Source organism: Geotrypetes seraphini, chromosome 15 (assembly GCF_902459505.1).
Source record: "Geotrypetes seraphini chromosome 15, aGeoSer1.1, whole genome shotgun sequence".
In the NCBI taxonomy this organism is placed as follows: Eukaryota; Metazoa; Chordata; class Amphibia; order Gymnophiona; family Dermophiidae; genus Geotrypetes; species Geotrypetes seraphini.
Window position 1 is genome coordinate 66,701,378 of NC_047098.1, and position 16,517 is coordinate 66,717,894.

The 16,517-nt window shown below is 48.6% G+C and overlaps 1 protein-coding gene across 7 annotated transcripts in view; it reads left to right on the forward strand.

Moving 5' to 3' along the window:
• LOC117348872 (septin-4-like) overlaps positions 1–15,165 on the forward strand; it is a 71,501-nt gene extending 56,336 nt beyond the window's left edge. For all 7 annotated transcript variants that reach the window (XM_033921463.1, XM_033921460.1, XM_033921462.1 and 4 more), the window contains 3 exons: positions 850–946; positions 5,007–5,207; positions 15,039–15,165. In XM_033921463.1, the coding sequence (XP_033777354.1) occupies positions 850–946; positions 5,007–5,188 (279 nt within the window). In that variant the 3' untranslated portion in view covers positions 5,189–5,207; positions 15,039–15,165. The remainder of the gene's footprint in view (positions 1–849; positions 947–5,006; positions 5,208–15,038) is intronic.
• The last annotated feature ends 1,352 nt before the right edge of the window (positions 15,166–16,517 follow it).

Sequence of the window (16,517 nt, forward strand, 5' to 3'; positions counted from 1 at the left end):
TTTGAGCATCTATCAACACTTTAACATCTCACTACTGCCTTCAGCAGAATTTCCAACATGACAGCTGGTTTGGTCACACAGTCCTGCAGAATTTGTTTGGAGTCTAGAATCCAACTCCCCCCCTCCCCAGTTCCACATTTTATTCTGTTCGAGGCTGCACTTGCACAATAGTAACTTATTTTCTTAGGTTGATTGGAAATCAGGCCTAAATGTTCAATTCCCCATTGGCCTAGTATTGTTGTTGTCGGTGAGCCTGGTAGCTAGGGATTCTCAGCGGTGAGAATTAACAACCTGCTTGTCCTCAGAGAAAGCAAAGTTACTTACCTGTAGCAGGTGTTCTCCAAGGACTGTAGGCCAAATATTCTTACAGACCCTCCCACCTCCCCTTGGAGTTATATTCTACAAGCTATAGTATGGGACTGAGGGACCACCAGCTAGCATGTCAGGTGGAAAGGCAACCACGTATGCACAATACAGCACTGCTAGAAGTTTCTATTTTAAGAGCTAGTTAGTTCTGTGCTTGGCTCCAGTGGATGTTGTCACTCAGCTGTAAGAATATTCAGCCTACTGTCTTCAGAGAACACTAGCTACAGGGGACAATGTGGCGAAGTGGTTAAAGCTACAGCCTCAGCACCCTGGGGTTGTGGGTTCAAACCCACAGTGCTCCTTGTGACCCTGGGCAAGTCACTTAATCCCCCCATTGCCCCAAGTACATTAGATAGATTGTGAGCCCTCCGGGACAGACAGGGAAAAATGCTTGAATACCTGAATAAATTCACGTAAACCGTTAATAAATAAATAGTAAGTAACTTTGTTTTCCCTTCTCACTGTGCTGTTGTCTTATTTCAGAGGTGCTTTCCCTTTGCCGTGATTGCTAGTAACACTGTGGTGGAGAAGGAAGGAAAGCGTGTACGAGGCCGAATTTATCCATGGGGCATCGTGGAAGGTATGTTTATCTCCTCCTGTAAACCTCTATGCTTTGTGCTGTAGGGAGGTGTCAGTGCCTAGGGGAAAAGTTCACACCTGATTTCACTATATCTGCTGGCAATAAGAACTGCATAAGAGAACATAATTAGATTCTGTAAAAAAAATTTATTGTAGCATGGCAAGATAACCCTCAGTGGTTTTAAATACTAGGTGTGGCAAGACCATTTCTGTGACTGATGCACATAACTGGTGCTTTGACTAGGACCTGACCACATGGAAGGGCATATTCAAAAGAAACATCTAATTCCGTTTTGGGACTAGTCGGCAGCATCAAAAGTCCATTTTCGAAAAATACATCCAAAATTTTTTTTTTTTTTTTTTTTAAATCGTCTATTTCTATGTCTAGCCGTTTGATCAAACAGACCGCTAGAATTTTTTGATTGGGTGACCAGAGAACTGGATCAAGGACATATGCTAGATGTAATTTACTTAGATTTCAGCAAAGCCTTTGATACGGTTCCTCATAGGAGACTCTTGAACAAACTTTGAAAGGCTGAAGTTAGGACCCAATGTGGTGAACTGGATTAGAAACTGGCTGTCGGACAGATGCCAGCGGGAGGTAGTTAATGGAAGTCGCTCAGAGGAAGGAAAGGTGAGAGTAGAGTCCCTCAGAGTTTGGTGCTGAGGCCGATCCTGTTCAATATGTTTGTAAGTGACATTGCTGAAGGGTTAGAAGGAAAAGTTTGCCTTTTTGTGGATGATACCAAGATTTATAACAGAGTAGACACCGAGGAGGGAGTGGAAAATATGAAAAAGGATCTGCAAAAGTTAGAGGAATGGTCTAATATCTGGCAACTAAAATTCAATGCAAAGAAATGCAGAGTAATGCATTTGGGGATTAATAATAGGAAGGAACCGTATATGCTGGGAGGTGAGAAGCTGATATGCACAAACGGAGAGAGGGACCTTGGGGTGATAGTGTCCGAAGATCTAAAGGCGAAAAAACAGTGTGACAAGGTGGTGGCTGCTGCTGGGCTGTATAAAGAGAGGCGTACCCAGTAGAAAGAAGAAGGTGTTGATGCCCCTGTACAGGTCATTGATGAGGCCCCACTTGGAGTATTGTGTTCAGTTTTGGAGACAATATCTGGCAAAGGACATAAGAAGACTTGAAGTGGTCTAGAGGAGGGCGATGAAAATGATAGGAGGTTTGCGCCAGAAGATGTATGAGGAGAGACTGGAAGCCCTGAATATGTATATCCTAGAGGAAAGGAGGGACAGGGGGGATATGATTCAGATGTTCAAATACTTGAAGGGTATTAACGTAGAACAAAATCTTCCAGAGAAAAGAAAATGGTAAAACCAGAGGACATAATTTGAGGTTGAGGGTAGATTCAAGAGCAATATAAGAAAATTCTACTTTACGGAGAGGGTGGTGGATGCCTGGAAAGCACTCCCGAGAGAGGTGGTGGAGAGGTGACAGAGTTCAAAGAAGCGTGGGATGAACACAGGATCTAGAATCAGAAAATAATAGTAAATATTGAAGAACTAAGGCCAGTACTGGACAGACTTGCACGGTCTGTGTCTCTATATGGCCTTTTGGTTGAGGATGGGCTTGGGAAGGCTTCAGTGGCTGGGAGGGTATGATGGGCTGGAGTGAGCTTTGACAGAGACTTCAGCAGTTGGAACCCAAATACAGTACCGTGTAGTTTTGAATTCTTGTCCAGAAATAGCTAAGAGTGGGGGGGAATTCAATCAGGTTGGGCAGACTGGATGGACCATTTGGGTCTTTATCTACCGTCATCTACTATGTTACCATGTTACATCTATCTTTATACTACATTTTCATTAAAAAAAATCGTCCAATTCCCAAACTCCTAGAACAAAACCTTTTGGATGTGGGAGGTGCCAGAAATATTATGGTCTGACCACCCAGACATGGCAACAGAGTATTGGGGCACCTTACAGGGCACTACTGTGAATTTCACAAAAACGGTGTCACATAAACATCTCACCACAACTCTTGCAGGTCATGGTGAGCCCCCCCCAAAACACCCCCAAAACCAACTATATCCACCTGTCTACAACTCCACCTATATGGCAGTAAAATAAGTTTTGGGGATTTTGGTGTACTCAAATTTTTCACCATGATTGCAGTAGTTAAAGTGGCTTATGGGCCTAGGTCCTCCTCTCTATCGTTCACTAGACCACCCCCAAGACTACTTAAGCTACCTCTATGCAGCTCTACTAGGCTGTCCTATGCCAGGTACTGATGTTCTGGAGGCAGGTATGTATGTTTTTATTCCGATTTTTATTGCGGTGTGGCAGGGTCAGTGATCACTGGGGCAGTGTGTGGGGGGTCTGTAATTTGTGTCTATTTTGGTTATCTGGGCACTTTGGATACCTTCTGGGCACGTAGACCTGTTTTTAGATCGCCTAAATTACAACGTATAAGTTCCATCTAGGCAATCTCGTCAAACTTTCGATTTTCCCTGCAGTACGACTAAGTCTAGGTCAGCCCACATCCCGTCCTAACTACTCCTTCAAATACGCTACTTGCAGCTCTGGGTGCACCGCGGGATTCAGAGGCCTAAAAAGTCTCTGGATACGTCTAAAACCCTGTTTTGATTATCGGCACTTGGATAACTTGTCTTTTAGGTCGTCTTAATGCCAACTTGGGCGGGTTTTTAGACATTTCTCTTTCGATTATGAGCCCCCTAGCCTCTAAATGTAGAACCGAACACAAAATAGTCAGGAGACTCAGTGCAAGAAATTTATTGGCACTTTTAAATCTGGTCCATTGACTACAGCATTGGAAGCATTGGTTCCTATGGCTGACAGAGTTACTTTGGATACTGGGAGGGCACCAGCATCAAGGTGATCTTCTGCCTCAACATCAGGTGCTGGTAGGGCCCCATCAGACCAACCTGCCTTGAACTTGACACCAAGGATGCAATAGGTTTAACTATCATCCTCGTCAGCACCAAGGGAACCTGATGTGCATCGAGCAAAAGTGAAGGAGCATCAACATCAGTTTCACGCAAAGCATGGTGCCAGGTGCCAGATCATCAGCACTGCTGGTACCCAAGAAGCATTTGTGGCAAGAGGACTGCTCCCCTTCTGTGGAGTTAGTACCAATGCACCAATATCCTAGATGCCAGGACCAGCTGATTTGGTCTTGACATCTCAAACTGTCACCAACCCAACACCAGCTCTACCTGTACCTGATGCCTGCCCCAAAGGAATGGCTCTGGGTCAAACTGCAGGAAAAATTGGAGTGGATCTTGGCTTGGCGTGATGCTGAATCCTCAAGGACATTAATGCAACCAATCCTTGAGACCCATGCTTTGTCTGTCACCTGTGTGCTGACAATGGTGCCTCAAAAGGGGCTGTCATCAGCCTTGGAAATGGTGGTGCTACTTTTTAGAAGAAACCAAAGACTCTGGAGAATTCATGTTCAAGATGAAGACTTTATTAAAAATGCAACTTCATAATCCACATAAAAACAACAAGGACCCAATCTTTGGTTTCTTCTGGATTTCTTCATCTGTGGAATTGTCAGGGTCAATTTTTTGTTTCTGCTTGAGCTACTTTTCAGTCCATCAGGAGAGGAAGCTCTCCTGATGTCCAGGATAGGACCTATCCCTCACACTCTTACCCTGAGTCTAGACAACAGTCCAGTAGACTTGAGGCAAATGCAAACTCAGCCTACTCAGGAGGCATACTTTGCTGAGTCTGATTCAAATCATTCCTAAACTTATCTGGTGGGACTAAAGGAAAGGAAATTAGCAGGTAAGACCTCATTTCTCCATGTGTGTGTGTGTTGGGGTGAAGCGGGGGTGGTCTTAGTGCAATCTTGATCAGATTATTTGTGTTTGTGGGAGGTGTTTCATTGCCAGTCTGATTCAAGTTATTTATGCTTGTTTGTGTTGTCAAACCAAGAGGGAGGGAGCTTCTTAATTGCCATTCTAGTTCAGATTATCAGTGTGTTTGGGGGAAGGGGAAGATGTTAGTGCTACTCTGGTTCAGGTCACTAGGTTGAAGTTTCTCTTTTTCACCCCACTTCATTTCTTAATCTGCAGTGGAGGATCCTACTGTCAGTGACCTCATGATATTGCGCTTGGAGCTGAAGGCTCATATGCAGCATTTGAAGGATGTGACACGGGAGATATACGAGAATTATCGCTTGCAATGTCTCCAAAATATGACCCGCATGGTAGTGAAGGACAAACATGGCAACTATGTGCCTGGAATGCCAATGTAAAGAGGGCTGCAAATAGCAGGTTTGTACTTTGTCTGTCTGTCATGATCCATCCTTTTTCAAGACATCATGCCAAGGGGGAAAAACATGCTGAGCTGAGGAAAGGCAAAGGTGGGCACTGATTCTGTGGCTCGAGAAATACTCTGTGGCATTCAGGGTTCACGGGATTGCAAATGGTATACTAGAATTAACACAATCAGGTTATCATTCTGCAGCACTTGTGTGGTCGCTCACAAAAATTCTGACCCGGCCTGACTTTCAAACAAAATTAAACTATAAAAAATTATTTAGCAATTCTCCAGACCAGCATAGATTAATCTTACAATCGGGTTATATCTCATCATGACCAGCAGGTGGAGACTGAGACAAAACTTTGGAATAGTACATATCATGTAATTCCTCCCTAATTATTTCAGTCTTCTCTCAGTCTCCAGCAGGTATGGTGAGCTGTACCCATCTCCCTTGGTAGGGCTGTTGGAATTTGTTTAGGACTTCTTGTCCCTTTTTGTTGCCAGACTGAGCTTGGGTAGACCCTGTTTGGGGGTCCATCCGACCTCAGGGATGTCAAACCCGGTGGGTCACGAGCTGGGTCCCTCCCCCCCTTTCCTCCACCTCCCCAACATTTTTCTAGAGGTGCCTCAACAGTAAGCCTTACCCCCCTGGTGGTAAGGCATACTGTTTAGAGAGCCAAGTGGAGTCTGTTCTGTGTTTAAAAAAAAAAAAAAATCCTGAGGTAGTGCCGATCTGAAGGGTTGCTTTCCCTTTAAATATGCCGTAAATTACTGTATTTTTCAACTAACCGACACTTTTCTTCTAGCTAGTTCGCATATGGAGCAATTGAGCACTTTTCAGGGGAAGAGGTGCACAATTTGGTCCAGACGCGAGGCACTCGCAGCTGGCCTGAAAACAGCTGTTTGGGTGTGGTGGTGGAGCCTCGTCCGCAGCGGCTGCAGGCGTCTAGGGCTCCCCGCTGCTAGTGCCTTGCGAGTCGGCAGGTTTTTCCCCTGATTTATTTTTTAATTTATTCAGAGCTTATTTTCAGGCGGCTGGGGGGTTTGCAGTTAGCCCGGGGGTTTCGGGGGAGGTTGTGCCCCCCTGCACTCTCTGCAGCTTTGCCCCCATCTACTACTTTCACGTCCCTCCTCCTCCTCCTCCCTTGTCCAAGCACCCACGGGTGGCATGGGATGAAGACTTGTGGTCTGAGGAGCATGCAAATCTGGATGAGGACCTGGACCCATGGGGGGACCTCCAGGATCCTCTTGAGGGGATGGACGCTGGTAGAGGGGCCTCGTTTTTTCTGAGGAGACGTCCGCAGTGCGTCTTTTCACAGAGACGAGCTTCCAGTTTTGATTCAGCAGATCTCGGTTTTAAGTTTTGAGATGCCACCTGAGACCCTGCGATTTGGGGGACCCCCTTCTTCGGGGGATCCGTCCGGCATCCTGCTTTTTTCCTATGCATCAGGATATTTGGGATATTGTTCTGGCACAGTGGAATACGCCAGAGGAGCCGGTTCCGTTTTCACGCTCCTTGGCTCGTTTGTATCCCATCCCGGAGGGGGATAGAGCTACCTTGAAGTCACTAGTGGTAGATGCGGTGGTCTCCGCTATTTCAAAGCGGCATACTGTGCCCGTAGAAGGCAGTTCTGCCTTAATGATTCTGAGGAGCGTAAATTGGAGGCTCTATTTACCAGTAATCAGAATTTTAATGTCTCTGCCTTGGGAGTCCAGGTGGCTATTTGTGGGGGGACTCGTAGCTCGCGCCGTGTTTTGGTGGACCAAGCATATTCTTGACCGTGAGTCTGATGATTGGTCCTTGGTGGATCAAGAGGTCGCGAAGATTGAAATGGCGGCCTCGTTCCTCTCCAACGCCCTCTATGACTTGGTGCGGTTCTCTGTCAAGTCTATGGCTCTTGGGGTGGCCGCGCGTCGTACCTTTGGCTGCACGCTTGGTTGGCAGATGCGGCATCCAAGACTAAACTCACAAAATTTCCCTTTCGGGGGTCTTTTTTGTTTAGAGAGGATTTAGATAAGTTGGTTCAAACTTTGACAGACTCTGAGGTACCCCGCCTGCCTGCGGACAGTGCCCGCCAGGCAATTAGAGGGGGCACTGCTAGAGGGCGTTTGCGGGATTTCCGCAGTTTCCACCCTGGGTGTGGGGCTGCTACTGTCCCGTCTTCTGGGGCGTTTCTTTCAGCGCATAAAGTCCTTTCAGGGAGCCCATTGTGGGGCTGGGAATTCCCCCGCCGCTTCCCTTGCAGCCTGTCCTGCCCAATGACTCCTTGTCCCCTCTGGTTCCAGTGGGTGCCCGGCTGTGCCAGTTTTCTCACAAATGGTCAGAGATCATGTCCGATCAGTGGGTCCTGGAGGTGATTCGGGATGATTATGCTCTAGAGTTTACTCATTCCTTGTCATATCATTTTCTAGCTTCTCCTTATCACGCCGAGTACAAGAAGCAGAAAAATAATAAAGTAATCACTCCTATACTGGTTCCAATATCGACAATTTCAATATTGTATACACATATTGGTAGCTTCAGTGCTCAGAATCATAGAGATGATAACAGGGACACTAATGCCCCGACGTTACCGTCTCACCACTCAATCATCGCATCTTCAAGCACCATTTGTAGATAGTATAAATATTCAAATAGTCAACTTAGGTGCCAAACCGGCAAACTACTCATTCTTCTTTGAATTATTAATTGAAAACACAAAAAACTTATCTTGTAGATTGCAGGTATCAGGTTCCAACGTGTCACATTTCGTATCTGCTTCAGGGAACCCACAAAGTAGGAAATGATTTTTGCTTATGAGCGGTGTAGACTCTGAAAGTTGAAAAATTTTAACGAATTAATACTTTATTGATACAAAAACTCATTAAAAACGTACAGCTTATTAAACTAACTCTATCTTCTTTAGCACTCTCCAGACCAGTAGAGGTTAACTTTACGAATGGGTATATATCTAATCATGACCAGCAGGTGGAGACTGAAAACAAAACTTTGGGACAGTATATACTATCCTCCCTTCTCTATTTCCCTCAGTCTTCTTTCAGTCTCCAGCAGGTGTTGAGTGATCTGTACCCATCTCCCTTGGTAGGGCTGTTGGAATTTGTTTAGGGGGTTTATTGTCCCTGTTTTTAGCCGGACGGAGCTTGGGCGGACTCTGTTTGGGGGTTCGTCCGACCTCGGGGGTGTCAAACCCGGCGGGTCACGAGCGGGGTCCCTCCCCCCACTTCCTCCACCTCCCCACATTTTTTTAGAGGAGCCTCAGCAGTAAGCCTTGCCCCCTAAATCAAGCAAGGCATATTGCTTTGAGAGCCTGTGGAGTCTGTTCTGTGAAAAAAAAAAAAAAAAAAAAAATCCTGAGGTAGTGCTGGTCTGGAGGGTTGTATCCCTTTAAGTAAACTGTATTTTACTGTATTTTTTCAACTAACCGGCACTTTTTTGCAGCTAGGTCGCGTATGGAGCAATGAGCACTTCTAAAGGGAAAAAGTGCTCATTGTGCTCCAGACGCGAGGCACTCGCGGCCGGCCTGTGCAAGCGGTGTTCAGGCCGGGGCGGTGGAGGAGCTCCGTCGGCAGCGGCTGCAGGCGCCCAGAGCTCCCCGCCGATGGTGCCTCGCGAGTCGGCAGGGAACGGTGGGGAAGCCCGGTCTTCTCCGTCCGCCCACGGAGGGATTCCCCGAACCGCCGACGGTCGGGTTTTAGAGGATTCCCTCTCAGCTGATTTTTTGACAGCTGATGCCGGCTTGCCTGCTTTAGCGGCTGAGACTATTCAGGTTTCTCAGCCGCTTCAGGCTATGGAGGGAGCTTTTTTGGCGGGAAAACCGCCATCTTCTCTGTCTGGCCCCTCCATTTTGTCTTCCACCTCAGGTGACCTTCCCCCTGTTTTGACTATGCAGGGGCAAGGTTCTGCTGGGTCCCCTGCTGTGGCAGGGAGTCCCTTGGGACCCTCGGGGGGTTTTTCTCCTGAATTTTTCTTTTCTTTATGCAGAGCCTATTTTCAGGCGGCTGGGGGTCCTGGTTGCGCCCAGGGGGTTTCGGGGGGTGGGGTTTCCTCCGCGCTCCCTGCGGCTTTGCCGCTCTCGTCTGACGTGACGTCCCCTCCGCCGCCTCCCTTGTCCAAGCGTCCGCGGGTGTCGTGGGACGAGACTTTGTGGTCGGAGGAACGTGTCGGTTTGGAGGAGGACCTGGACCCTTCTGAGGAATTCCAGGACTCTCTGGAGGGGACGGAAGCTGGCGGCGGGTTGTCGGATTTCCCGTTCTCCAGTGACGAGGCGTCCGTGGTGCGCCTTTTTCAGAAAGATGAGCTGCCTGACCTTATTCAGCAGGTTTCTGCGGTCTTGCGTTTTGAGGACGCGCCGCCGGAGACTCCGCGTGTGGGGGACCCCCTGTTACGGGGGATCCGTTCCGTTTCCCGCTCTTTTCCTATGCATCAGGATATTCGGGATATTATTCTGGAGCAGTGGAAAACGCCGGAGACGCCGTTTCGGCTGGCGCGCAGCATGGCTCGCCTGTATCCCATTCCTGAAGGGGATCGGGCTACGTTAGCTTCGCCAGTCGTGGATGCGGTGGTCTCGGCAATTTCCAAGCGGCATACCGTGCCTGTTGAGGGCGGTTCTGCCTTGCGGGACTCTGAGGAGCGCAAATTGGAGAACATTCTTAAGCAAAATTTTCAGGTTTCTGCTTTTGGGGTCCAGGCGGCTATTTGTGGGGGACTGGTCGCTCGCGCCGTGTTTCGGTGGGCTGAGCGTGTCTTGGATCGAGAGTCTGACGACTGGTCTCTGGTGGATCAGGAGGTAGCGAAGATTGAGATGGCGGCCTCATTCCTCTCAGATGCTCTATATGACTTGGTGCGGATCTCGGCTAAGTCTATGGCTTTTGGCGTGGCCGCAAGGCGTGTGTTGTGGCTGTGCGCTTGGGCGGCGGATGCTGCGTCCAAAGCTAAGCTTACTAAATTTCCCTTTCGGGGGTCGTTTTTGTTTGGAGAGGACTTGGATAAGTTGATTCAGACTCTGTCGGACTCGAAAGTTCCCCGTCTGCTGGAGGACCGTGCCCGCCCGGCGTCTCGGGGGGGTGCGGCCCGGGGGCGTTTGCGGGAATTTCGCAAGTATCGCCCTGGGCGTGGGGCTGCTTCTTTCCAGTCTCCGGGATTTTCCCGGGGTCGGTTCTTCCAGCGCATGCAGCCCTTTCGGGGGGCCCGTCGGGGGGCAGGGAATCCCTCCGCCGGTTCCCCCGCTTCCCGTCCTGCACAATGACGCCTTGCCGGCGCCCCCTTTGGTTCCGGTGGGGGCCCGGCTGCGCGATTTTTTCCCCAAATGGGCCGAGATCACGTCCGATCAGTGGGTCCTGGAGGTGGTGCGGGACGGTTATGCCCTGGAGTTCGCCCGCTCTCTGCCGGATTTTTTCCTCGCTTCTCCATGTCAGACTCCGGGGAAGACGCAGGCTTTTCGCCAGACCCTTCAGCGCTTGCTAGATCTCAGGGCAGTTGTTCCGGTGCCCCCTCCGGAGTGGGGCACGGGCAGGTACTCCATTTACTTTGTGGTGCCCAAGAAGGAGGGGACCTTTCGGCCCATCCTCGATTTGAAAGGGGTCAACAGGGCTCTCAAGATTCCCTCTTTCCGTATGGAAACTCTGCGGTCGGTCATTCTGGCGGTTCAGCCAGGGGAGTTTCTCACTTCTCTCGATCTGACGGAGGCCTACTTGCATGTTCCCATTCGGGCATCTCATCAGCGTTTCCTGCGCTTTGCGATCTTGGGTCGGCACTATCAGTTCTGTGCGCTTCCCTTTGGGCTGGCCACGGCTCCTCGGACGTTCACCAAGGTGATGGTGGTCGTCGCGGCAGCCTTGCGGTCGGAGGGCATCCTGGTACACCCCTACCTGGACGACTGGTTAATTCGGGCAAAGTCGTTGCAGGAAAGCTCCCGGGTTACTGCTCGGGTGGTGGAGTTTCTCCGGTCGCTGGGCTGGGTGGTCAACCTTTCCAAGAGTCGGTTGGTCCCGGCTCAGCGTCTGGAGTACCTAGGGGTGCTGTTCGACACCTCCTTGGGGAGGGTCTTCCTCCCAGAGGGCCGGGTGAGCAAATTGCAATCTCAGATTCGCCTGCTTTTGGCGTCCCGGTGTCCTCGGGCGCGAGATTTCCTCCAGGTCTTGGGGTTGATGGCGGCGTCCCTGGACGTGGTGAGGTGGGCGCGGGCCCACATGCATCCTCTCCAGTATGCTCTGCTCCGGAGGTGGTCTCCCCAGAGGCACGGGATGGATGTTCCGGTTCCCCTGCGAGGCTTGGCGCGCTGCAGTCTGCGTTGGTGGCTCCAGACCCCTCACCTAGTTCAGGGGGTGGGTCTGGATCTCCCTCAGTGGACGGTGCTCCTGACGGATGCGAGTCTCCTGGGTTGGGGGGCTCAGTGTTTGGGTCACTCAGCTCAGGGCACCTGGTCCGCGGAGGAGGCCGCCTGGTCGATCAACATGTTGGAGACCAGAGCGGTCCGTCTGGCGCTGTTGGCTTTCCACTCCCTGTTGCTGGGCAAGTCGGTCAGAGTCCTGTCGGACAATGCCACGGCGGTGGCTTATGTCAATCGTCAGGGGGGCACCAAGAGCACTCAGGTGGCGCAGGAGGCGGCTCTGCTCATGGTTTGGGCGGAGTCCCATCTGGTGGACCTCTCGGCCTCTCATATAGCCGGAGTAGAAAATGTTCAGGCAGACTTCCTCAGTCGTCACTTCCTAGATCCAGGAGAGTGGTGTCTCGGCGCCGAGGCGTTTCAGTTGATAGTGCAGGCTTGGGGGCAGCCCCTGATGGACCTGATGGCCACGGGTGGCAACGCCAAAGTGCCCCGCTTCTTCAGTCGTCGCAGGGACGGTCTGGCCGAGGGTCTGGATGCTCTGGTCCAGCAGTGGCCAACGGAGGGGCTGTTGTATGTGTTCCCTCCTTGGCCGCTGGTGGGCAGAGTGCTTCTTCGCATTGTTCACCATCCGGGTTTGGTGGTGCTGGTGGCGCCGGATTGGCCTCGCCGTCCGTGGTATGCGGATCTGGTGAGGCACCTGGTGGCGGATCCTCTTCCTCTGCCTCTCTCGGGCGACCTTCTGATGCAGGGTCCCATTCCCATGTTCGACCCGTCTCCCTTCTGTCTTACGGCGTGGCTCTTGAAAGGGGTCGCCTTAGCAAGAAGGGATATTCAGACAAGGTGATCTCTACACTGTTGGGGTCCCGGAGGCTTTCTACCTCTCGGGCTTATGTGCGGGTTTGGCGTCTCTTTGAGGAATGGTGTCGGGCGCGGGGAGTGACCTCTTTTCGCGCTTCTCTGCCTAACATTCTAGAGTTCTTGCAGGATGGCCTGGATAGAGGCCTGGCTTGGTCTTCTCTCCGAGTTCATCTTGCGGCCCTGTCGGCCTTTCGAGGGTTGGTGTCAGGTCAGCGTTTATCGGCTCTTCCTGATGTGATTCGCTTTTTGCGGGCGGCCAAGTTGCTTAGGCCTCCCCTACGGCCCTCGGTTCCCTCTTGGGATCTTAATCTGGTTCTCTCTGTTTTGGTGCGTCCGCCTTTCGAGCCCTTGGACGCCTGTTCTTTGAAGGACCTTACTTTGAAGGCGGTCTTTTTGGTGGCCATTACTTCTGCTAGGCGTGTTTCTGAGCTGCAGGCTTTCTCTTGTAGGGCTCCCTTCTTGGAGTTTTCTAGGGAGCGGGTCGTCTTGCGGCCTGTTCCTTCTTTTCTGCCGAAGGTTGTTTCTCCTTTTCATGTCAATCAATCGGTGGTTCTCCCGGTCTTGGGTGGTCGGGAGGGCTCTTCTGAGCAACGGCAGCTGCGCAAGTTGGATGTCGGTCGGGTCCTTCGCTCTTATGTGCAGCGGACCCAGGAATTCCGGAAGTCCGATCATCTCTTTGTCCTCCTGGCGGGTCCTCGTCGGGGAGCTGGCGCTTCTAAGGCTACTATTGCGCGCTGGATCAAGGAGACGATTGCTTCCGCTTATCTTCTGAAACAGCAGCCTGTTCCGGAGTTTCTCAAGGCTCATTCCACTCGGGGTCAGGCGGCTTCTTGGGCTGAGTCGTCGCTCGTGCCTCCAGTGGATATTTGTAAGGCTGCGGTTTGGTCCTCCTTGCATTCCTTTGTTCGTCATTATCGGGTTGATGTGCAGGCGCGTCGGGACGCGGTGTTCGGTGAGCGTGTACTGGTATCGGCCCTTCGGGGGTCCCGCCCGTGAGAGGGACTGCTTTGGTACGTCCCATTCGTAAAGTTAACCTCTACTGGTCTGGAGAGTGCTAAAGAAGGAGAAATTAGGTTCTTACCTGCTAATTTACTTTCTTTTAGCTTCTCCAGACCAGTAGAGGTCCCCACCCTGTCTGTTGTTGTTGTTGTTGGGGCTGTTTCGCGGGCAGTTTTTGTTTTTTGCTGCGGGTTCTAGTATTTTTCTAGGGCCGGGGAGAATTAAAGAACAGCGGCTGTGGCTCGGCTGGCTTAGCTGGCGAGCTGTGGGGACATTTTCCTTCGGGTTTTTCTCCTCTGCATTTTCCAACAGCATTTGGGTATGTTATTTGTTACTCCTGTTCGGAGTATTGTTTTCTTCCTGTTTTCCAGTTCTTGGTTCTGCTTGGCTATTCGGCAGACTGAGGGAAATAGAGAAGGGAGGATAGTATATACTGTCCCAAAGTTTTGTTTTCAGTCTCCACCTGCTGGTCATGATTAGATATATACCCATTCGTAAAGTTAACCTCTACTGGTCTGGAGAAGCTAAAAGAAAGTAAATTAGCAGGTATGAAACTAATTTCTCCTTTAGGCTGTTAGGAGATACTCACCGCTGAATGAAACTCGTTTAAATAATCAAGCAAGATGTTAAAGCTTCTTCCTCTCGTGTCAACCGGCACTAGAACGCCATGAGGAACTTTGAAGAGTCTTTTAAAGGATCAAGCGCGTGACCATATGATCACGTCCAAAAGATAAAAGGCAGCGAGGTGACGTCAACGTGGCCAATAGGAAAAAAGAGCCACTTCAGGAGGGAAGTTCAAAAATACCACTATACTGATCTAACTTCTACGCGCTCAATCTTTAAAAAAAGAACGTCAAAGATGATAAGGGCTCATATTATAAAAAAGCCTACCTACTCCTTTCAGCGCTATATAAATGATAAATAGTAGTAGTAGTAGTTGGGTATTCATGATTTCCCAAATGAATATGCATGAGGTCTATTTGTATACAATGGAAGCGGTGTATGCACATGGATCTCGTGAAGATTCATTGGGGAAATTCTGAAAACGCAACTGGATTGCAACCTTGAGGACTGACATAGGACAATCCTGTTCTGGAGCATCTCTAAGCATTCACACAGCTGCCAGTTGCTCAATATTGCCCTGCCTCATATACTAACAAGCACCAGCTGTGGTATGAAGCTTATGTTCCTATGTTGTCTGTGGTATGAAGCATATATCATTCAGTCAAAAGCTGTAGAGGTTGGGAGGTTTGGAGGACAACCCTCAATATCCCCATGCACTTTACCATCTAATAGGGGAAAATTTTGCAATGATATCATAAACAATGGAACTTCAGGTCAGCATGCTAAATAACACTATTTTCTCCTCTCTCCCTCTCCCCCCCATAGTTATAAATGTTTTGCACAGCCATACTGGGGCAGGCTAATGTTCCATCTAGCTCAGTATCCTGCTTCCAGCTGTGGTCAGTCCAGGTCACAAGTACTTGCAGAATCCCAAACAGTGACAAGATTCCCTGCTCCAATCCCAGGGACAACAATGGCTTCCCCTCTGTACATGTATTTATTTGTGGAGGGGATGGGCTGGGGTAAGCATTCGTGTTCTCTTCTTTTAATTTCATATGTATTTAATTATTCATATCTTTCTTTCTGCTGCAGAGGAGTAACTATAAGAGTAAGGAAGAGTGTCCCGAGGAGAAGCACCATATCACATATGAAGACAGAGAGTATATTATATAGAATGCAATATAGGATGTTAATAAAGAAATAAGGTTTAAGAACATAAGAATAGCCTTACTGGATCATGGAGGCCAATCCAAGTCAGAAGTACCTGGCCAAAACCCAAATAGTAGCAGCAGTCCATGCCACCGATCCAGAGCAAGCAGGGGCTTCTCCCATGTCTGTCTCAACAGCACTTTATGGACTTTTCCTCCAGCAACCACCATTGTCTTGGTCCTTTAACGGTTAAGAGTCAAGAGGATACTTGCAATTACATATTCACTAGCTTACTAACAGCAAGGATTAGTTTCAAGTTTATTAAAAATGTATCCCGCCTTTTCAAAATTACAAAGCAGCTTTACAACAATAAAAAGCAAAAACAGGGTAATACAGACACATTAAAATTAATAGCTAATTAATATCCAGTAAAGACAAGTACAAAGACACATATCAAACTGACACAAAAGGAAAAGGGTAGAACTACAATAAGATGAGAGATAAGAACAATTAAGGAAAACAACAAAAGGTAAGGGGTATTAAGATTTTAATCCGAACTGCTATAATTGCCACGGAAACTGGGTTAGAGATCAATTAAGGTGTCCTTAAAAGGACAGTCATACTGTAAATGCATCTTTAAAAAGCATTGTTTTTAAGCTGGTCTTGAAATTATCTAAGGTGTAAATCTCTCATAAATAAGCCAGTGATGAATTCCAGAGCATAGGGACAGTAACAGAGAAAATATTACTGCGCATAGTATTGATAATTTTTGGTGATGAAATTGTTAGCAGATTATGATTAGTTGACCGGAGAGTATGTTGAGAAGTGAGGGGTATTAAAAGTCTATTAATGATTTCAGGCTGCCCTGTTTGTCTGATTTTGAAGGTTAACAGCAGTATTTTATAGGTGATATGATGGGGAATAGGCAACCAGTGTGCTTTAACCATCAGAGACGTTACATGGTCGAATTTTTTTGCGTTAAACATAATTTTGACATTGGTGTTTTGGATAATCTGAAGGCGTTGAATTTCCTTTTTTGTAATTCCCTTAAATAGAACATTGCCGTAGTTTAAGCAAGAGATTACTAAAGAATGAGTGAGAATGTTAAGTGAAGCTTGATTTAGAAATTTTGCAAGAGAGTGAATCGTGCGGAGATGGTGAAAACATTTTCTTACAACTGAACTGATGTGATCATGAAATGTAAGTTTCTCATCTAGAATAATTCCCAAGAGCTTTATGGTTTTAACTGACTGAAATGGAATAGACCTAAATTCTTTGGGTGAAAGTAGTGATTGACCATGCCTGATTGGGAAGATCATGGATTTGGACTTGTTTATATTGAGAGAGAGCATATTAGAGTTGAGCCAGTTGCTTATTTTTTCCAATTTTTTGTTGATAGTAAGCATGTCATCAAGATTAGTG